At 41.2% G+C, this 23,850-nt stretch overlaps 1 protein-coding gene across 1 annotated transcript in view; it reads left to right on the plus strand.

Moving 5' to 3' along the window:
* Positions 1 to 23,850, plus strand: part of LOC120018462 (protein furry homolog) — a 193,272-nt gene that overhangs the window by 57,827 nt on the left and 111,595 nt on the right. Inside the window, exons 14-20 of the mRNA XM_038961684.1 lie at positions 1,854 to 1,940; positions 7,236 to 7,407; positions 7,634 to 7,766; positions 8,144 to 8,251; positions 13,678 to 13,822; positions 13,944 to 14,054; positions 16,473 to 16,655. Of these exons, the coding sequence (XP_038817612.1) occupies positions 1,854 to 1,940; positions 7,236 to 7,407; positions 7,634 to 7,766; positions 8,144 to 8,251; positions 13,678 to 13,822; positions 13,944 to 14,054; positions 16,473 to 16,655 (939 nt within the window). The remainder of the gene's footprint in view (positions 1 to 1,853; positions 1,941 to 7,235; positions 7,408 to 7,633; positions 7,767 to 8,143; positions 8,252 to 13,677; positions 13,823 to 13,943; positions 14,055 to 16,472; positions 16,656 to 23,850) is intronic.

Below are 23,850 nucleotides of genomic sequence, written 5' to 3' on the forward strand. Positions count from 1 at the left end.
TATCAAGGTGTCATGCTCATTGAGGAATTCTCTAAGGGCACCTGGTGGGCGATAGATGACAACAATGTTAAGCTTGAGTGGACAAGGGACAGTGACAGCATGGAATTCAAATGAGGAGATGGACAGGTGAGAGAGTGTGAAATAAGAAAATCTACACTTGGGAGAAATGAGTAGCCCTGTGCCATCACCTCGACGAGCAGATGTTCTCGAACTATGAGAGAAATCGTAGTCAGATGAAGAGAGAGCAGCTGGAGTAGCAGTGTTCTCTGTGGTGATCCATGTCTCCGTCAGGGCCAAAAAGTCAAAAGACTGAAGGGCAGCATAGAGATGAACTCTGCGTTCTTGACCGCAGATTGGCAGTTCCAAAAGCTGCCAGAGACCCGAAATTCCACATGGGTTCTAATTGCAGGGTACACTAAGTTAGAAGAGTTGTAGCCAAGGGGTGAGGAGCATCTGTAAAACCTAAAGGGAGAGGAGCAAACAGGTATAGAAAACACACACATACACTAGTATGTGGACACCCTTTGAAATTAGTGGATTTGGCTATTTCAGCACACCCGCTGCTGACAGATGTATAAAATCAGGCACACAGCCATGCAATCTCCATAGACATACATTGGCAGTAGAATGGCCCATACTGAAGAGCTCAGTGACTTTCAACGTGGCACCGCCATAGGATACCACCTTTCCTACAAGTCAGTTTGTCAAATTTCTGCCCTGCTAGAGCTGCCCCGGTCAACTGTAAGTGCTATTATTGTAAAGTGGAAACGTGTAGTAGCAACAACGGCTCAGCCGCAAAGTTGTAGGCCACACAAGCTCACAGAACGGGACTGCTGAGTGCTGATGCACGTAGCACGTGAAAAGCACCTGTCCTCGGTTGCAACACTCGCTACCCAGTTCTAAACTGTCCCTAGAAGCAGCGTCAACAGAAGAACTGTTCATCTGGACCTTCATGAAAACTGTTTCCATGGCCGAGCAGACGCAGACCAGGCTAAGATCACAATGCACAATGCCAAGCGTTGGATGGAGTTGTGTAAAGCTCGCTGCCATTGGACTCTGGCGCAAAGGAAACGCATTCTCTGGAGTGATGAATCACGCTTCACCATCTGGCAGTCCGACGGACAAATCTGGGTTTGGCGGATGCCAGGAGAATGCTACCTGCCTCAATGCATAGTGCCAACTGTAAACTTTGGTGGAGGAGGAATGATGGTCTGGGGCTGTTTTTCATGGTTTGGGCTAGGCCCTATAGTTCCAGTGAAGGGAAATCTTAATGCTACAGCATACAATGACATTCAAGACAATTCTGTTGCTTCCAACTTTGTGGCAACAGTTTAGGGAAGGACCTTTCCTGTTTCAGCATGACAATGCCCCCGAGCACAAAGCGAAGTCTTTACAGAAATGGTTTGTCGAGATCGGTGTGGAAGAACTTGACTGGCCTGCACAGAGCCCTGACCTCAACCCCATCGAACAGGCCTAATCACCCTACATCAGTGCCCGACCTCACTAATGCTCTTGTGGCTTAATGGAAGCAATTCCCTGCAGCAATGTTCCAACATCTAGTGGAAAGCTTTCCCAGAAGAGTGAAGGCTGTTATAGCAGCAAAGGGGGGACCGACTCCATATTAATGCCCATGTTTTTGGAATGAGATGTTCGACGAGCAGCTGTTCTCATACTTTTGGCCATGCAGTTTAGTTGCCAAAGCTACAAAAGAGCAAAATGAGATTTGAAAATAATTAGGTAAGATACTCAATTGAGAGGGTGTTGTAGAGCCTTCCTCTCTGATGTGAATGTGATGATATGAAAAACAGCAACAATATTACAAATCTGTTCTAAACCCTCTTCTTCCACCACAGGAACGACTGGACTTTGCCATGAAAGAGATCATCTTTGACCTTATGTGTGTTGGGAAACCAGCCAAAGCCTTTAGTCTTAACCCAGAGGTACAGTACATAATTGGCTTTGAATTCCATCATTCTTCAATATTAATTATTTACAATTCTACAACCTTAACACCAAATAACACCAAATTCAGTATGTTGGCCCATGCTACATCTCTTAACTTAGTTAGAAAAAACCTAAGGGATTGGTTAAGCGATGGTTGAGTTATTGATAAATCAGGAAATCAGATGTTACGTGTCCATTTAAATCCTTTGTAAATCCACTCTACAATGAACTGTCAACTTGAAACATTGTGGGGTCATCAAAGACATTACCATGATGAATATCTTAAAAAATAAAGAAGCTATTAACAATTAACTTTTTCTACTATGTAACACTAGTGCTTAAAATAATCATAAAATGTCACTTTCACTCCAAATGTGGTCTTTGCGCGAATCACAATAATCCCTAAAGAGTGAGAAAAAAAGGTTGATGCATTCAAAGATGGCCACACTATACCAGTAAAGGCATATTAGCACATACTCTAACATTCCAAAAATATGCAAGAGAAATACTTCAAAAATCTTCTTCTCATGAACCATGAGTCCAAATGAGACCACTTTGTAATGTAGGCCCATGGTACATGTCCTAACTTAGTTTGAGAAAAGCTAAGCGATTGGTCAAAAGATGGCTGCGTTATTGATTTTACCTGTCCATTTAAACCACTGTAAATCCACTCTACAGTGGCCAATCAACTTGAAGCTTGTCATTACTATCATGGACGTCCCTAAGATGAACCACACTGAATTTGTTATTCATATCACAAAAAACAAGGAAACTATTAACAACTCATTCTTGGTATATAACGCTAATGCTCAAAATCATCTGCAATCATCTTCTCCCCATGAACCATATGTCAGATTGTCTCCACATTTAGTATATAGACTCAATGAATTAGCCTCTAATGAATTTGAGAATTATTAGTTGCTGCATCAAAATTCGATCACGCTACACCACACATCATATCACACCAGGGCTACAAGAACTGAACCGATGGACATGGGGCCATGGAAATCGGTATGTAAATCTTGTGTACACTGAGTATACAAAACATTAAGAACACCTGCTTTTTCCATGACATAGACTGACTAGGTGAATCCAGTTGAAAGCTATGATCTCTTATTGAGGTCACTTGTTACATCCACTTCATTCAGTGTAGATGAAGAGGAGGAGACATGTTAAAGAAGGATTTTTAAGCCTTGAGACAATTGAGACATGGATTGTGTACGTGTGCCATTCAGAGGGTGAACTGACAAGAACAAATATTTAAGTGCCTTTGAACGGGGTATGGTAGTAGGTGCCAGGCACACTGGTTTGTGTCAAGAACTACAACGCTGCTGGGTTTTTCACGCTCAACAGTTTCTCGTGTGTATCAAGAATGGTCCACCACCCAAAGTACATGTGAATATAATGTCACTGCAACCTTAGATGGCTGCACCAGACCAGTTGGAGGCACTATATATGTCATTGGCACCAGTGGCATAGGTTAATAGATAGCTATTGATCAAGTGGACTTAGCCTCATGCAAATTAGAGTTAGATTTAAATTATGCAGACAAACAATGTGAAATATCATAAAAATAAGACTAAAAATATTTCAAAAAGCTTAAAATAAACCATTAGTCAAATTAACCCCCAGAATTGGTATATAGCGCAATACATTAACACTATAAAAGCCTGGCCTCATTGGATCCCCCTTTGTGCCAATGACACGTCTTTTGGACGTCAACATTCTTAACAGTCTAATAAATATATTTCATGTATCGGAAAAATAATAATTTGGTTGTGTTTATGAAGGTCTAGAAAAAAATCCCCCCCCCAAAATATTTTGACCTCTAGGGTACATATCAGAATTACCTGTATAAATGACTTTAAAAAGAATTATCTGGTACATTTTAAACTTTGTTTGACAAGTGGTTCTGAAAGGTCATGAAACTACCTATCAAAGTACTATCAACCAACTTTGAAAGCACCAGCTACAACTGTTATAAAGAAATCGCCCATATTGTGCCATTGACATTAGAATGTTGGAAGCTTACCCATAAAATTCCATGTAGTGGGGTAGCTATGTGTTTGGATTGCAACTTTGGTGATAGAGAGACCAGAAAAATGAGGGTTCCTGAGAGCGAGACCAGAAAAATGCGAGTCCAATTCAAGACCATGATTGTAATTGTCAAATTACAACCACCATATTAAGAGTTCAAAATGTCCAGTATTTCTGTGATCATATTTCAGAAGAACACATGGATTCTGTAGACATTCAGAATGTTGAAAAAATGAGTGCTGAGGGCAAATAGAGAGCCACTCTACAAATGATCACTAACCCAAACAGCTCTATAATAGATCAAAGTAGATGGCCGTGGCTGCGAATATGTGAGCAAAACATTTTAGCAGCCCCCCTCTTGACAGCAGAGAGAAGATTTAGCAATTATATAACTAATTTCATGCAATTCTACACATTTACATTGTAATGTATGCAGCAAGTTTCTAGTCCTGTTTTATGAAAGCAGTTAATAGGATAACATTGTAATCAGTTCACATCCATGACTATTCACATGTACATATCCATTTTGACAAGTTTGAAGATGAAATACTGCAATTAATGATCCTAACATCTTCAGAAATCAGGGATTCAGACAGCTTCTTACCACAATTCTGTGAGTAATTTAACAACTTTATATATCTGGCACACCTGGCTCATGTGGTTGTGTATCTACATCACTCAGACAGTTTTTGGGGAATACTACAATTATATTTCATACAGGTATGGTCATGTAAAATTGTCCAATAAGATCCCACTGAGTTGTTTGGCATCCATATTGGAAAAAGGTTTCTGTGGGGTTAATGCGCCCTGTATCTACAATTTTTTTTAAACCCAGCTCTAGCTGTGAGTGTGCAATTTTGTGTCACCATAGTTAACATCCCAAAACATAGCTGCCTCATTACATGGAATATTTATGGGCAACCTTCCAACATTCTAAAGTCAATGGCACAATATGGACGATTTTTAAACAATAGTTGTAGCTGGTGCTTTCAAAGTTGGTTATATTATATATAATTTGAAAGGTAGTTTCATGGCCTTTCATAACCAATTTGTAACATCTGCTTCCAACTCACACTCTCAAACACGTAGATCCCCTGAACGCAGCTCACTCTCCAGATCCCAATAACCGGCATGTTGTACTACACCTGTAGGGCATTTATCAGTTCAGTTCTTTGCACCCCATCATTGTGAGGTATTGTTTGTTTTGTGACACACTTCTATTCGGAGCTCTGTTTTTCCCGTAATTTAATCCTCCCGTGTATGATAGTTTTGGCCTGCCTCACTAACGATGCCTTTTGCATATTCCCCGCCTGTACTTTAGCAAATCGGATTTCCTGTTATCAACCTATTGCCTGATCTCCCGGACGATGTTACTAGCCTTTTCCCTGCCTGTACTGTTGCCTTTTTGGACCCCCTGTGTATGACCTTCTGCCTGCCCCTGGACCTAGCTACCTGCCTCTTCCTGTGGCCCTTTACAAATAAACTCCTGCTGCGCCCTGCGCTTGAAACCAGCTCTCTGTCTCCCATCGTGTTCATTACACACTTGTCAAACAAAGTTTAAAATGTATTAGTGTTTCCTTTTTAAAGTCATTTATAAGGTCATTCTGATATGTACCATAGAGGTCAAAGTTATGTTGACCTGAACATTCCTCCCAGAAATGTGTCTGATGGATAGCTGTGAATCTAAGCTTTCCAATTATACATGTTTAAAGGGTATAACTTGTTGTATATTGTTGTTTGTCATTGGGTAAAATCCTTATGGGAAGAATGTAAGGGATGGGGGATGACAGAAAGAGCGATAATACACAGATAGCTACCATTTTTGCAATGCTATCACACATTTTCCAACTTTAGGGACATAGACCTTCAAGAAAATCACTATAAGACACCATCGGCCCAAGTGAGCTCGAGCTGCCCGACCGACTTCCCTGGCTCATGGACAAAAAAACTGAAAAAACACATCATTCCAAGTGTCAATTACATTATATTCGTGGAGTGCTTTTGTTACAACTATAAAACAAAAAGCATGTGAGTTGGAACACAGTAACAGCTTATTTTTATAATGAAAAAGAAACTAAAAATACCCAAACCACCAAAACACACGGCCAGCAAGACGCTCAGTGAAATGAAGACAATTTCAGTTGCCTAAACATCAGTATAAGCGCCAAGTGTGCTTGTGAATAGTGTGAATAAATCTGCACAAAAGCAATAATGGGATTATGATGAATATGTTGCAGTCAAAAATAGTCCATTATTGTCAGTTATTGGACACATTATTTGGTCATACCATGGATCATTTAGCTATCTGATTTTTAATTTACGGACCACAATTTATAGAAGAGGGACCCCTATTTTATAAATTGTTTTATTTGATTCATATATGGCAAAAAAAATAGTCAAGAGGTTTTGAAGTGTGTGCTATATTTAGAAGATATAAGAAAGCTCAGGAAATATTTTTGTAATTTCTATTCATATTTAACCCCTTATTTTTGTTGGCACAAAACTACCTCCATTAATTTGTATGGGTTACCTTCAGACGAGTCCTGGGACACTTGTGGGGGTCGTAGAGCAAAACGGAGAACATTTTGATTTGAGAGTCTCATCTTTCCATAGAGTGGCTACAGCCGTTTTCGTGAAAAGACTGTCTTATGGTCTGACAAACATCGCTGTAGCTCGGCCACATTCCACTGCAGATGCGGAAGGCCGACATATTTGGATGTGGTGGATTGAGACGCAGCCCAATCTTAAACTGACGGATTTACATGGGGATTTTTTTGACTATGTTACTTAGATTGAAGCACAGGTGCGTCAATAGACTCTTAAGGATTTTTAAGAATCATTACATACTGCATTAAAAGGACCAACATACAGGACTAGATTAAACTTCAATTGGGTCATCCTTGTGGTATTGAGAGATAAATATGGTAATGCATTCACTGATTGCCCTTTAAGCAAGATAGTTCCTATAAATAGAGTGCTTTGTTATCCAACTGATCGTGTGTCCTTTCTGTTACCCTGTGAACAGATCCATGTTCATTTCTGCTTGCAGCTATATTTTCTAAATTGTAATGCCATTTTTGAAAGCAGAACTGCATAGAACACATTGAACAATATACCAGATTCAGAATAACAATACATTTGAAAATAATTTCCCGTAAAAGGACAATACATGTAATCAATCAATCAATTACCAATCAAATCAGTCATAATATCATGACAATTAACATAACATTCCAGTGTGTGCCTTTGTCCAGAGAATGAATATAGGTCTGAGAGCGTTCCTGGTGATAGCTGACAAGCTCCAGCAGAAGGATGGGGAGCCACCCATGCCCAACACGGGAGCCACGCTGCCTTCGGGCAACACACTCAGGGTAAAGAAGACTTACCTGAGCAAAACACTGACCGATGATGAAGCCAAGGTCATAGGTGGGTCACCAGGTGGACTACCTACTGTTTCCGGTATGTTGTGGATGGTTGGATGGATGTGTGGGTGGAAGGATGGATGATTGGATGGATGGATGGCACAATTCACCACTGGAATTGTTATGCTGGAATGAAAGGTTGTGTTGTTCACCATGCACCTTCCCGTGTAAGTATGTATGAATAGAATAGATCCTTAAAGTAAATGATGTGTTCTTCTCCTGTGCTGTAGGTATGTCCTTGTACTACTCCCAGGTGAGGAAGGCCATCGACAATAGCCTGAGACACTTGGACAAGGAGGTGGGCCGATGCTTGATGATGACCAACGTCCAGATGCTCAACAAAGAGCCTGAGGACATGATCACGTACGTGTGCTACTCGGCTGATGTGAAAAGGGCTTTATAAATACATTTGATTTATTGATCTTCCTCTACAAGTGTTAGGGTTGTACATTTCCAGAAACTTTCCCAACGTTCCCAGCTCTCCAGGGTCCTACGACTGGTAATCCTCCAAGTTTCAACTTGGATTGGCCAGGAAAAAGGTTTCCTGGTTAGGTCATGTGGTCAGGAAAAAATACAACTAAAGGCCCTATTCTTGATGTACCATGATTTGGCAGTTGTCAAAAATATTTTTGCATGTCATTATTGGGGGACATTTTACATTGCATATGTAATGACAAACTGAAAGGCAGGCAGTTCTGCTGTTGACCTGATCTTGATGGTGTCTCACCTTGTCTTGTCAGAGGAGAGAGGAAGCCGAAGATCGACTTGTTCAGGACGTGTGTGGCGGCCATCCCTCGCATCCTGCCAGACGGCATGTCCAAGCCCGAACTCATAGACCTGCTATCTCGGTGTGTACGTGTGTGCATGTGTGTGCATATCTGCCTGTGTGTGTGTATGTGCAAGAAACCCATTGTAATGAATGGGCCAACCCTTCAGGTTTCCCGAAACCTCAGTAACACGATCCTGCAGAGGCCCGCTGCTGCCTATTTGACCAGGGCATTCAGATAATTAGGTGTCATGTATCATGCTGAGCCCACTTTAGACCAGGAACCATTCCTATCTTACCTGACTGGAAAAATTCCAATAAACCTCATTATAATCTGGCAGCCTGATTTCATTGAAAACTTTTCTTCAACAATGTGTGTTTTAAGGAGGCAATTATTTAAAGCTAGAATCCTTAATTGAAACAGTAACAGTGTTCACCCCACCTGTGTGTTGGTAAAAAGCTGAGGGATGGGCTTGGAGAAATGTAACCCCTTTCAAATTCATTGACAGAGTTATGGATGCAAGGACTGACCATCCATTATAATCAAAATCATAGTTTTAACCATGTTTTGAGGCTAAATAGTGTTTGTTTATTGTGTACAAATATCGAAATTAACAAGCTTGTATTTTGGGGTTTGATGCGGTGTGACAGTTGAACTAAGCTCATGAGGTATTTATAAGTTATTGTTATGAGAATTTTGTTCTCAATGTTCATAAACTGAACTTCAATTAAACTACTCGGTTTGTTACCAAGAATTTGTAAGGTTCTTGTTGAAATGAAACAGACAGAGGCCAGTCTACAATAGTCAGCAACGTTTATTTACGAGACCTCTGTTATCATTTCATGTACATTGGTTTATATACCTCTCATTTCGTCATAAATGTCCCTCCTCCTCTCAGATAATGACAATATAGTTCACAAGTCTTCTCCTACTCATACATTGCTTATCCCATCCTGCCACCTGTTATACAATCTACTACAAGCCCAAGGTTTCTCCCCTCCCTGGGTGGGGAGACTTCCTTCCCTGTTATCAGTTCCAGAGTGGTCACAAGTTGTCTGCCACAGTTACTTGTCTGCTAACAGTCCCTCTTTTCTTATGGACAAACTTTATTCATCATTATACAGAGACAGGGTAGAATTCTGTTGGATATCGTCCTATCATTACTTTAAATGTATACATCGTTTAGTCATTATACATACAATTCATAACAGTTACGTTCTTCAAGAATCAATGGGCATATGTCATTTATTTATACAGTACCAGTCAAATGTTTGGACACACCTACTCATTCCAGGGTTTTTCTTTATTTTACTATTTTCTAAGTTGTAGAATAATAGTGAAGACATCAAAACTATGAAATAACACATATCGAATCATATACTAACCAAAAAAACTGTTCAACATATATTTGAGATTCTTCAAAGTAGCCACCCTTTACCTTGACAACAGCTTTGCATACTCTTGGCATTCTCTCAACCAGCTTCATGAGTTAGTCACATGGAATGCATTTCAATTAATATGCGTGCCTTGTTAAAAGTTCATTTGTGGAATTTCTTTCCTTCTTAATGCGTTTGAGCCCATCAGTTGTGACAAGGTAGGGGTGGTATACAGAAGAAAGCTCTATCAAGACGGCGCCAACAGATAGGGCAGCCGTGCTTTTAGCTCCTAAGCTAAAAGCTTGGCTGTATTTTGTTTTTTATGTGTTATTTATTACATTATTAGCCCAGAAATGTTTTTGTGTTATTACATACAGCCAGAAATAACTTTTGGATATCAGAACAGTGGTAACTCACCAGCATTACCAGCATTACGACCAGGAATACGACTTTCCCGAATTGGATCCTTTGTTCGTACCCCCCAGGGCAATTGAACTGATTCCAGAGGCTGATTCTAGTCCGACTCAGGAGGCATTCACACCCCCCACCGCTTCCGAGTATATTACTCGCTAATGTTCAGTCTCTGGATAATAAAGTTGACGAGCTCAGAGCGAGGATCACCTTCAAGAGAGACATCAGGGATTGTAACATACTCTGTTTCAGGGAAACATGGCTCTCTCGGGATATGCTGAGTCTGTACAGCCAGTTGGGTTCTCAGTTCATCGTGTAGACAGGAATAAAGATCTCTCCTGGAAGAAGAAGAGCAGGGGTGTATGTTTCATGATTAACTACTCATGGTGTGATTGTGATAACATACAGAAACTCAAGTCCTTTTGTTCACCCAACTTCGAATACCTTACGATCAAATGCCGACCCATATTACCTCCCGAGAGAATTCTCTTCGGTTAGAGTCACAGCCGTGTATATTCCCCCTCAAGCCGATACCACGACGACCCACAAAGAACTACACTGGAAACGATATATCCTGAGGATACAATTATTGTAGCCGGGGATTTTAACAAAGCTAATGTGAGGAAAACGCTACCGAAGTTCTACCAACACATTGACTGTAGCACTCGCTCTGCAAAAACATTGAACCACTGCTACTCAGCTTTCTGAAATGCCTACAAGGCCCTCCCCCGCCCTTGCTTCGGCAAATCAGATCATGACTCCTTTTTGGTCTCCCCTTATATAGGCAGAAACTCAAACAGGAAGTACCCGTGCTATGGTCTATTCAACGCTGGTCTGACCAATCAGAATCCATGCTTCAAGATTGTTTTGATCACGCGGACTGGGATATATTCCGGGTACCCTCGGATAATAACATTGATGTATACATGGACACGGGGACTGAGTTCAACAGGAAGTGTAGAGAAGATGTTGTTCCAAGTGTGACTATTAAAACATACCCAAACCAAAACCGTGGATAGATGGCAGCATTCGCGCTAAACTGAAAGTACGAACCACCGCATTGAAACATGGCAAGGTGACTGGGAATATGGTAGAATAGAAAACAGTGTAGTTATTCCCTCAGTAAGGCAATCAAACAGGCAAAACGTCAGTACAGAGACAAAGTGGAGTTGCAATTCAATGGCTAAGACACGAGACGTATGTGGCAGGGTCTACAAACAATCACGGACTACAAAGGGAAAACCAGCCACGTCGAGGACACGGACGTCTTGCTTCCGGATAAGCTAAACACCTTTTTTGCCCGTTTTGAGGATAACACAGTGCCACTGACATGGCCAGCTACTAAGGACTGTGGGCTCTCCTTCTCTATGGCCGACGTAAGTAAGACATTTAAGCGTGTTAACCCTTGCAAGGCTGCCGGCATCCCTAGCCGCGTCCACAGAGCATGTGAAGACCAGCTGGCTGGAGTGTTTACATATTCAATCTCTCCCTATCCCAGTCTGCTGCCCCCACATTCTTCAAGATGTCCACCATTCCTGTACCCAAGAAAGCAAAGGTAACTGAATCGCCCCGTAGCACTCACTTCTGTCATCATGAATTGCTTTGAGAGACTAGTCAAGGATCATATCATCTCCACCCTACCTGTCACCCTAGACCCACTCCAATTTGCATACCGCCCCAATCGATCCACAGATGATGCAATCGCCATCGCACCCTCACAATCCCATCTGGACAAGAGGAATACCTGTGTAAGAATGCTGTTCATTGACTATAGCTCAGCATTCAACATCATAGTACCCTCCAAGCTCATCATTAAGCTCGGGGCCCTGGGTCTGAACCCCGCCCTGTGCAACTGGATCCTGGACTTCCTGACGGGACGCCCTCAGGTGGTGAAGGTAGGAAACAACATCTCCACATCGCTGATCCTCAACACAAGGGCCCCACAAGGGTGCGTGCTCAGCATCCTCCTGTACTCCCTGTTCACTCATGACTGAGTGGCCATGCATGCCTCCAACTCAATCATCAAGTTTGCAGACGACACAACAGTAGTAGGCCTGATTACCAACAATGACGAGACGAGGTTCCTGGTAGTGTGGTGCCAGGAAATTAACCTCTCACTCAACGTCAACAAAACAAAGGAGCTGATCGTGGACTTCAGGAAACAGCAGAGCACCCCCCTATCCACATTGATGGGACCACAGTGGAGAAGGTGTAAAGCTTCAAGTTCCTCGGTGTACACATCACTGACAAACTGAAATGGTCTACCCACACAGACAGTGTGGTGAAGAAGGCGCAACAGTGCCTTTTCAACCTCAGGAGGCTGAAGAAATTTGGCTTGGCACCTAAAACCCTTGGCAACTAAAACTTTTACAGATGCACAATTGAGAGCATCCTGTCGTGCTGTATCACCGCCTGGTACGACAACTACACCGCCTGGTACGGCAACTACACCGCCCGCAACCGCAGGACTCTCCAGAGGGTGGTGAGGTCTGCTCAACGCATCACCGGGTGCAAACTACCTGCCGTCCAGGACACCTACAGCACCCGATGTCACAGGAAGGCCAAAAAGATCAAGGACAACAACCACCCGAGCCACTGCCTGTTCACCTCGCTATCATCCAAAAGGCGCGGTCAGTACAGGTGCATCAAAGATGGGACCGAGAGACTGAAAAACAGCTTCTATCTAAAGGCCATCAGACTGTTAAATAGCCATCACTAGCACCTTAGAGGCTGCTGCCCTATATACATTGACTTGAAATCACTTGCCACTTTAATAATGTTTACATATTTTGCATTTCTCCTCTCATATGTATATACTGTATTATATTCTATTCTACTGTATTTTAGTCTATGTCAGTCTGACATTGCTCGTGCAAATCTTTATATATTCTTAATTCCATTCCTTTACTTTAGATGTGTGTGTATTGTGTGTTTTGATGTGAAATTGTTAGATATTACTTATTAGATATTACTGCACTGTTGGAGCTAGAAACACAAGCATTTCGCTACACCCGCAATAACATCTGCTAAACATGTATGTGACCAATAAAATTGGATTTGATTTGATAAAAGGCCAAGTCCATATTGTGGCAAGAACAGCTAAAATAAACATAGCGAAATAAACAACAGTCCATCATTACTTTAAGACATGAAGGTCAGTCAATCCGGAAAATGTGCAGTCGCAAAAACCACCAAGAAGATGAGTGATGGAGTGCTGCATCAGATGACCTGGCCTCCACAATCACCCGACCTCAAACCAATTAGATGGTTTGTGATGAGTTGGACCATAGAGTGAAGGAAAAGGAGCCAACAAGTGCTCAGCCTATGTGGGAACTCCTTCAAGACTGTTGGAAAAGCATTCCTCATTAAGCTGGTTGAGAGAATGCCAAGTGTGTGCAAAGCTGTCATCAAGGCAAAGGGTGGCTACTCAAATATAAAATATATTTAGATTTGTTTAACACTTTTTTGGTTACTACATGATTCCATATGTGTTACTTCATAGTTTTGATGTCTTTACTATTATTCTACAATGTAGAAAATAGTAAAAAATAAAGAAAAACCCTTAAATGAGTAGGCGTCCAAACTTTTGACTGGTACCGTGTGTCAAAAAATGTATATAGCAATTAAGGATTTCAACTTTAAGTAGAATTTAGTAAACTGAGCAATACATAAATAGTTGCCTCTTTAAAACGCACATTGTGTGTATTGTTTTTCTCCCAGGTTGACGATTCACATGGACGACGAGCTACGCCTCATAGCCCAGAACTCCCTCCAGAGTTTACTGGTAGACCTCCCTGAGTGGCGTGATGACGTCCTGTTTGGCTTTACCAATTTCCTGTTGCGGGAGGTTCAGGACAGCCACCAGGTACAGATGGATGGATGGGTTAATGTATGGATAGCTGGATGGAACTATCAATGGATAGATGGCTTGATGAGTTGATTTCTTGATTGATTGACAAATTTATTGACTAATTGATTGATTGCAGGCCCTACTGGACAACTCTCTCCGGCTGCTGCTCCAGCTGTTGACCCAGTGGAGACTTGCTCTGTCAGCCCCAGAGAAGGGCTGCGACACAGCCAAGATACGCCCAGCAGAGGTACAGTAAACAGAGATAGGCTGTCTATTATTTCCTTATTGCTCTTACAGTGGAGATATAGGCTGGGAGGTGTAATGAGTAGCTACATTAAGTGGCTGTATGTTTACGTAGTGCTGAGCGATTAGGTCTTTAAACAACTAATTTGACCGATGTCGGTTCAATTATTTGAATTACATTTTGTTCCGTTTTTTTTTGTGAGCTCGATGTGTAGTTTCTGTAGAGATAAATATGATCAAGCCTGAACTGTGCAATGTAGTAGGGAGTTGTAGTTTCCAACAGGTCAATATTCTACACAGTTTAGAGCAGAAAATGTGTTAATTAACTACAATGACCATAAATCATTGTGCACCCGCTTAAACTTGTCCGGTCTGTGCAGAGCAGACACAGATGCCTCTTTCAAAAGAACTGGGAACTCTGAAAAATATGAGATCAAATCACGAGGTCAGTGATCTTCAGGTCGGAAAGTCAGAGCTTTAGAAAGAGGCCCGAAATCCTGAGTTGGTATTTCGAGAAGGGATGACCGTTCAAATAGTGTTTTTTTTTAACGCACTGATGTCGGAAGGTTGAGATTTCTCAGTTCCCAGTTTCCGAGTTCCCAGTTGTTTTGAACCCGGCAAGAGACTGAGAGAAGATCGAGAGGGAAAGAAAGCAGTTGCTTTGCAAGCTTGAAAATACATGATCTAAGTGACTGATAGTTGGTATTCAGTATGCCTTATTTACATTGAAGAACTACTTAAATTGTGATTTTGTCAGAAGCATAGGCAGACTTGGAATGAAATAAAATGTATCAAATTAAACAAATATTTTATTAAAGTAATGTGAATAAGTTATGGTTAATACGTGATAAGCAGTAATGGGCAGTCACTACCATCATGGGACTTTTATTAATTATTTTATTCAACATTTATCAAGATTATCAACATTTACTGGGGGGAGGGGTTGTCCCAAATAGGGACAAATATCCCTGATTTACATTCGCTCTTCTGCTCGTATTTTCCCTATAAAACAATGGCTCGACTTACTTTTGATATTACCCTAATGAAGTTTAGAAATGTTTGTGAAGGTTTGGTATGGTGTGGCTATTATTAAGCTTTAGCTACTGCAGGCCTTTAATATGAAGGCAGTGTGCCTCGGCGCTCCAACTGACAGTTAAACTTGAGGTAAGGAAGACCGTTTGTCACGTCCTGACCAGAGTTCTTATGTGTTGTGCTTGTTTTAGTGTTGGTCAGGACGTGAGCTGGGTGGGCATTCTATGTTGTGTGTCTAGTTTGTCTGTTTCTGTGTTCAGCCTAATATGGTTCTCAATCAGAGGCAGCTGTCAATCGTTGTCCCTGATTGAGAATCATATATAGGTGGCTTGTTTTGTGTTGGGATTTTGTGGGTGGTTGTTTCCTGTCTCTGTGTTTGTGTTCTGCACCAGATAGGTCTGTCTCGGTTTTCACATTTATTGTTTTGTTGTTTGTAGTGTTCACATATTCTTTATTAAATTATGTTGAACACTAGCCGCGCTGCGTTTTGGTCCTCTCCTTCATCCCAGGAAGAAAACCGTGACACCGTTTCAGGACAACCAGAGTTACTCCTGTAATCTAACCAAATGTGTCTCATTTGGCCAACAGCCCTCTTTTATTGATGGTGCTGGCTGCACCAGGTTGGATCTGAATGCATATGGATGTATGTTACATTTATCAAATGTCCGGTAAATTAAAATCTTCCCTGTCATGTAGGTTCGGCGCTACATTTACGAAAGGAAAATCTTCCTAAAGGAATATTTTTTGAATATTCACATGAAAATCTGTCACCAATTGGATGGAAACCTAGCTATTATAGACACCCTAAAGACTCTTGCAAGTGAGCTAGTCCAGTGTCACTTTGATTATGCCTGCACATTATGGTTCACCAGCAGCCCCAGAACATCTGAAGAATAAGCTACCAGCCAAACAAGCTTGTAAGAATTGTACTTGTATTCATGTACAAAAAAAAAATAGGGACCACAATGGAAATAACAGTGTTGCTACAGTTATTGTTATTTGTGGTCGTAAACATTATTTTGAGTTAATTGTATGAGGGGGAAGGGTGTTCGATTTATTTACAGTACAAGGGGAGGGTCATATGAAAATATTTTTCATCTTGGGGAGGAGGGGTGCATTTTTGTTTATGACACTGGGTTGGACCCCCCACCCCCCTGAAACAGAATTCAAAAACCGTGATAATGTTTTTATCAATGAACTTAAACCAAACCGACATATTAAAAAAAGCACTAATCGCTCAGCACTAGTTTAAGGTAAGGGCATGGTTTCTGTTTCCTCAGAAAGGAATACAAATATGTGTCAATGTCCCTTCTAGTTCTGGCGCTGTTGTGAGTGCGCCCTGCTCTTCTATTGAGTTGTTGTTTGCACCTGTGTCCGCTGTGTGTTGTAGCTGTTGCAGTTGGGCTCCAGCCAACGCGTGTCGGTGGAACACGGACCCCACTCCACAGTGCTGCACGCCATCGAGGGCCTGGCCTTGCTGCTGCTCTGCTCCTGTCAGCTCACAACGCGCAAACTGGCCATGGCAATCCTCCGGGAGATACGCTGCCTGTTCCTCGCCATCGGACAGGCTGAGGTAAGGGCGAGAGGGGGATTGTCAGAACGTGGGTTAAAATCGCGGGGCTGTTATTGTAAAATGCATTGTTCAAACTTGGCTGCGTAACCATAGGAACCACCACATCACACCCAAAAAGCTACTGTTTTCTCGAAGCCCCAGTGTAGCTCCATAGCAAAGCCGATTAACTGGAAAGTTAACCAGTAAATTGTGTGCTGGTTATGTTAGGGTTGCGAAAGTTCAACTGAGATAGGAACAATATTACACCTGAACTTGGTTAAAATAATTGTTTAATTCAAAAGGTAATAAATGGCAAATACAATTTCCGTATATACGGGTTCAATGTTTCATCACGCAGGATAAGACAGAGAACTGATTTGTTTCTGACAAAGATAGTATATTATACTCGTGACAGAGGTTAGTTCCCACTTCCGAGCCGGCCTGTCAGAGTAGAGACTGGGCCTGGTTTAGACTCACCCAGCCTATCGTTGATGTTGGCACATAAGCTGGTCCCAGCTTCTTTGCGCTTTCTGGTGTCCTTTCGCTGTTGCTGTGTAGATTATGCTCCCTCACCCCAGAGACTGGGGTCAGACAGTTTTATAACATTGTCTGAGATATCTGCACCTGTATACATTGTCCACTGTTCTCGCTCAAGGCTAACTACAGCTTCCCAGCACTCTTATCTGAGCTAACTGTTACTTCCAGCACACACACACAGACATCCAGGCGCCCAGGCCAACAGTTAGCTAATATTCAATCACATTTAATACAGTTACTAATCACGTTTATTATAGTATTCAATCACATATGATATAGTTGCTAATCACGTTTGTTATAGTATTCAATCCAATCACATTTAATACAGTTGCTAATATTCAATCACGTGTGTTATAGTATAACTCAGAACCTCACATATGTTAGGGTTAGGGTTAGCCCTAACCCTAACCACAGTCAGTAGTCTCATGATTCACCCCCTCCTGTGTCTCTCTAAGATTAGCACAGTCTCGGTCACACAGTACAGCTTCACACTACTGATACTTTGTTGCATACACACACATATTTCATACACACACACATTTCAGGCTGTGGCCTCATGGTTAGACAGAGCACTGGTAAGAGTAGAGACTAATGGAAAATACAGGTTCACATGAGTCAGTAATTCAAACTTTAATGCATAAGAAGCCCTACTAGCTTATAGTTAGTTAAGCATGTCAAAAAACCTTATAAAACCCCACAATCCCCCGTTTGACACCTAAAAGGTGTCAACATAGACATTTTTGATTAACATAGACATTTTTGATTCCCCCGTTTGACACCTGAAAGGTGTCACATACAATAAACATTTCATCCCTTTTCCATTTACTAGGTGGGCTCGTTACCACCCAGGAACTTAAAACCTTCTTAGGGAGAACAGTGTTATTCATAAACCTCTTTTACAGCAAACCATCATCCTCAGTCAAGACAGTCTCAGCATCCCCCCGTGAGCAAGCAGTGGCATCATAACTGCAGCGTGTGCAACATCTGTAAAATATTTCCTCAAACAGGGGATAATACATGCAGCACAGCACATTAATATAAGAAATACAATTATTACGGTCAGAAATCCAGTAACCATCAATGCAGTGTACTCACCAAACCAACCACCCAGCCAGGAGAACAGTCCACTCTCCTCCACACCTGCAAGACCCTTCATCCCCACAGATAACTTTTCCAACCCGCTCAGAGCTTTTGAAATGCTCCCATCCGGACTGGTATTGTTAGGGATAAACGTGCAACATTGTTCTCCAAACATTTTACAAACACCCCCCTGGTTGGCCAGAATCATGTCTAGTGCTAGTCTATTTTCTCTACTGGTTCGAGAGGTGGCACCCAATTGTTCAGCCATCCCTGTAAGTGCAGTGTGGGTGTAGTTAACAAATCATTGTTGATTATAGTAGATATAATTGATCCAGGCATTCTGCTTAGCATCAACAATAGCTGGGCCAATAATGGGCAATAAATGCCACAGGCCATCATTCCTGTTTAATGTCTGGAATTCGTGGGGAACCCCTATTGGGACCCCAACAGGTTGGTGTGGATGTTATCTGTACCCTTGGACCAAGGAGCGTCACGTTTCTGCCGTCTCCTGGGTTGGTCCCGAGCCTCTGTGTCATGTGCAGCTCCCAGGAGGTGGTTAGCTGTAACCTCAATAATAGGCAATGGTGTTATCAGACTGGCCAAAGCACATGTGCCCTGACAATCTCCTTTCAAAATGGGGGTCAACCGCCTGGCAGGTCCACACATCCACCATACATCAGCAACACCTCTAGTTAATAGGGACATTAGTGATGCAGGCAGTAAGTAGGGAGCCTCCCATAGTCTATACCTCTACCTGTACCAGTGATACAGCTGTAATTTCCCCATATGCCTTAACCCCCCATGGTGTCTTCTGGGGAGGGACTTCTGGGAACACAAGACTCAGAGTTTTACACAGGGTTGAATTTGGCTTATTATAATAGAAACTTTCCAATATGCACATCCAACCTTTCCCATTGCTTAGGGCAAATGGGTGAGCAGCCAGAATAGGTCTGGCATGTCCACATACGACACAGTCCTTTCTATTAAGTGTTTTGGCTGTGTATCTCATATAGGCCAACCACATATTCTCCCTTCCCTCATAACCAGTTTCAGTCCCCAATTGGTCACTATCTGAGATGTCTTTCACATTTATTACCTGTACCAGATTGGAGTGCTTAGGTGATGGTGTGGGACTTGGTCTTGAAGTGGTGGAGGAGGCCGGCTGAACCCCGGTCTGTTGGAACTGGTGGTGGCTCTGGCAGCACTGTGATGGTAACCATCCCCATCGTATCCCAATCAGACAGCTCAGTATTACAAGCGGTCCTGTAAAGCCCCACCCTCTCCCAGAGAACACATCATCAGCCAGAGATCAAGCAACACTTTCACTTCTATGAACGTACACAGTGATGAGAGGGCGGGGTCAGGGATTCTTCATTAAGGAGTTGATCCCCGAACTCTATTAGCAACGGTTCTTCTCCTTAACTCTGTGATCATTCGGCAGTGTCAGTGTGTCTCACCCTCCAAGTGCGATATGCCCCCAGGTCGAGTGAATCACCTTCTCCTTTAATTCACCTGTAATGCATAAAATCTTGGACATACAGGTTTGGTTAACAAACAGTTTCTCATTTGTTCTATCTGATTATATATTTAATTTCTATGCCTATTTGTTAGCTAGATTTTTTTTATTTTTTTATTTTTTTATTAGTTTATTATCCAATAGACCACAATGTACCCATTTTTAAATTAGTTTATTATCCAATAGGCCCCATCCTATCCTAGACCACAATGTACCCATCCCCCTTTTGATACCTGGCTCTGGCCAGGTAACAACCTTACCTACTCTAAATAATGACTTAGGTAAGATTAGTAAAATATCCTTATGTTATGACATTATCATAGGAACGCCCCTTACATTTGCCGCATATCCAATTCTCCCTTGGGCGTCCATTCATATCTATCCTTTTCCAATTATCTGTCAAGTGACTTATCTACTTTAAAATGTATCTGTGCTGCTTATATATGTTAAACCCCCTTTCTCCTATCTTATTTCACAGCCTATCTTGCTCATTTCCTGGTCCACCCTCCCCACTCTGCTCTCAAACCTTCAAGGTCTCAACAGTGCGGGGTAGACCCATCTGTCTGCCTTTTTCTAATAATAGTCAATAACAACTATGTGTTCCTTTGCAATATTAACTAAGTGTCTCACTGTTTTGACTTTATCTAAAATCATGGATTTAAAAATAACAACATGTCTTATAGTGTCAATCTCTAAAGTCCTTACATAACCTTAATAAACCTATCTCTATCCTATCAATAATCCTAAATCATCACATATGTCATATACCCCTGTCAATTTTAATACTATTTAAATAAAAATCTTCTAATGGCCAAAACAAATGCTAACCATATAAAATCCTTTCTTTACTAATAAGCTCTCTTTCCCTCCAGGATCACTCCTCTGAGAACTGAAACCTATTTCTTTACATTAATAATTTAAATGTTTATGTACTTTCCTGCCCTATTGGCTTAAAATATCTCCTGTTCAAACCTCAATGTATCATATCATCCCATATTTATTATCGATGACAAATGGGATTTTTTCTGTTGTAATACCAAATCAATAATAGCCAATTCAAAACCTTCATAGCCAATGTTTAAAAACAGAATCCTGACTCCTCAGTGGTTCAAACTACAATTATGTTCAAGAGCTATAAACTCTATTATGATTAATGTATCTCAAAACTAGTATCCCAAGTGACCACAAATTCATTATCTTCACTGCGCCCCCCCGTGGGTGATCAAACCACCGGAGAATGCAATGAAAACAGGTCAAAGGTTACACCACCCCCTTACATTCGTGTTCCATAAAGAACCCTTTATCATAAAAAATTCCCTTGTCTAAATAAAACTCAGAAAATAAAACTCCTAATATTCCATATGAGTGTACCCCGTTAAGATATCTTGTCTCTGGGAACACGGAAACCCCTTAACCCAAACGTTTACTACAAAAACAAAACCTAATAATTATGATAATACCCTCAAATCATTCGTTTTAAATTTCCCCGATGTTTCATGTAACTCATTCACACAACTGTGATAAACGTGTACTGTCCCTTTAAAAACTCCCAGCCAGCCATACCAGTTTGCGGGCCGGTCATTGTTCCCCATAATGAAAACAGATCGCGTTTAGAATACGTTTACTTATTGTTCGAATTCTCTGGTGTTACCTAAACAAAAACCAATAACTTTTAGCCACTTTTGAAAAGTGAAGCAAAGCTATAATGCACGCATTTTCCCTCTAAATGACACAAACAATTTTTTCTGTCATAATTTGATACGGCCACACCCGGTGGGGAAAGTACAAATTGTATCCCGTTCCTCCAATAATACCCAATGCTAAATTCAACGTTGTGGTTAAATATACGGATTTGCCAATCATTATCAAATGTCGAATATACAGGTTTAGTAATTTTATCAAATAGATTAGTATAGTTCAAATAAAGATATGCGTTTACTAGCGCTCAACCTGTGTTCAGAACGCAGCAACTTTCAACGAACTCTAAATCATTGTTGACTAACTGCAACAGGCAATAGTACGGGTTCGATAAACCAAACACAAATTATCACAAAGGTTGGACCTTGAATAGAATTTACAACGTCAATCAACATCTCTCAATCAAAACCATACTGCCAGAAGTATAGAAAATAATTTACCTGAACAATGGCCAAATCCATTCGAGTAACGTAATTGTGTATCCCACCCACTGAGGTTGTTTTACGTCGTTACACAACAAATCATTCTGTCTCTAGCAACATACCCTGAAAATTAGTAGCCAATACAATACCAAAACTAACTGTCTTATTCATGCCTCTAGGCAAAACATCTACTTACTCCAACGGAGTTTTGCATCAAAACTATCGTATAAGTAAAATCAACTTACTCCACTCCAAAGTGTAAACTTACCATATACTTCGCTAAATTTATATCGCATGTCAGCCAATCCATAACAACAATAACATTAGTCTGTAAATTTAACCTAAATAAGTTATTAAATGTATTCTCTCTACTCCGAATTGGTTTTAAGTTTTTCTCTATGTCACCAGCATTCAAACAGGCTCCCCGTCGACTGGGAGACCGTTGAGTGTGGCAATGCTGCCCTCTTCTGTCCATTCTCTGTACAGCTCTCCACCCAGTCTATTCAACCTTCTCAATTTGAGCCATATTAGTTTCTTATTATAACTTTTGTTTTATAATTTTTGTTTTTATCTGTTATTACCTAGTTAGACTAGAGTGTCCGTGACAAATAATGTGAGATTATAGTATGTGGTTAATATGTAACTTAAGTATATATGGTTATGTAATTTATATACATGTCCTTACTTTTCCTTGCATAAAAGCCTGATACAATACATACAGAGGGATACAATTATAAAGCAAAGCAATCATACAGTGTGACTTGTCTTATATCCAACACGTCTTATTCAATCAGTAAACTTGTCTTATCTCCAAAACATTGCCGTTAGATCATTTGGGCATATAACCTAACCTCTCTTCACCAACGCTTTGCCGTTTACTTGTAACAGGGAACATGTCTTATACAGTGTATTGCCGTCGAGGGTCCACCTAGACTTGTCTTATAATCCAATACTTCTGCCTTTCCCTGGACTATGTTGCCGTCCACTTTAACATTAAGCGACAATTTGTCTTATATCCAACACACCATGTAAACACATAAAAATCCGTGAACCCGGTATATTGCCGTTCAATTATTAGAACTTGTCTTATTTCCAATATTCCGCCATTCACGGTGGTTGTGTTGCCATTGTCCTCACTCGCTTCCCTAATCTTATAGACATTTGAGACAACCCTAGCTTTCATACATACACACACACAATCAGGCTTTTAATTTCACGTCATACACGTACAGTCATTCCATTGTTATTCTGTTGGCCAACTGAAAATGCATTCGCCATCAAGTAGTACGTAATGAAATAATACGTAATTAGTTTTATCCTTACTTTACTGTAGTGAACATATGGTTCGAAAATTTAGTAACTTACACCAGTTAGGTTTTCTCACAAAATAAATTTGGTTAACTCCAATATGCAGAATTTCAGTTTTGAAACAATAGGCTCTGCTTACCTGTTTTTTAGTAGACCGGTCTTTTTGTGAGAGGACCCCGTCTGGCGACAGCCTAGGCCAAAGGCTGGATGGCTCAATGTCCAGCGAAGTTCCCTCAGTTCACGGTCGGGGTCACCAATTGTTAGGGTTGCGAAAGTTCAACTGAGATAGGAACAATATTACACCTGAACTTGGTTAAAATAATTGTTTAATTCAAAAGGTAATAAATGGCAAATACAATTTCCGTATATACGGGTTCAATGTTTCATCACGCAGGATAAGACAGAGAACTGATTTGTTTCTGACAAAGATAGTATATTATACTCGTGACAGAGGTTAGTTCCCACTTCCGAGCCGGCCTGTCAGAGTAGAGACTGGGCCTGGTTTAGACTCACCCAGCCTATCGTTGATGTTGGCACATAAGCTGGTCCCAGCTTCTTTGCGCTTTCTGGTGTCCTTTCGCTGTTGCTGTGTAGATTATGCTCCCTCACCCCAGAGACTGGGGTCAGACAGTTTTATAACATTGTCTGAGATATC

Source organism: Salvelinus namaycush, chromosome 23 (assembly GCF_016432855.1).
Source record: "Salvelinus namaycush isolate Seneca chromosome 23, SaNama_1.0, whole genome shotgun sequence".
NCBI classification, from domain to species: domain Eukaryota; kingdom Metazoa; phylum Chordata; class Actinopteri; order Salmoniformes; family Salmonidae; genus Salvelinus; species Salvelinus namaycush.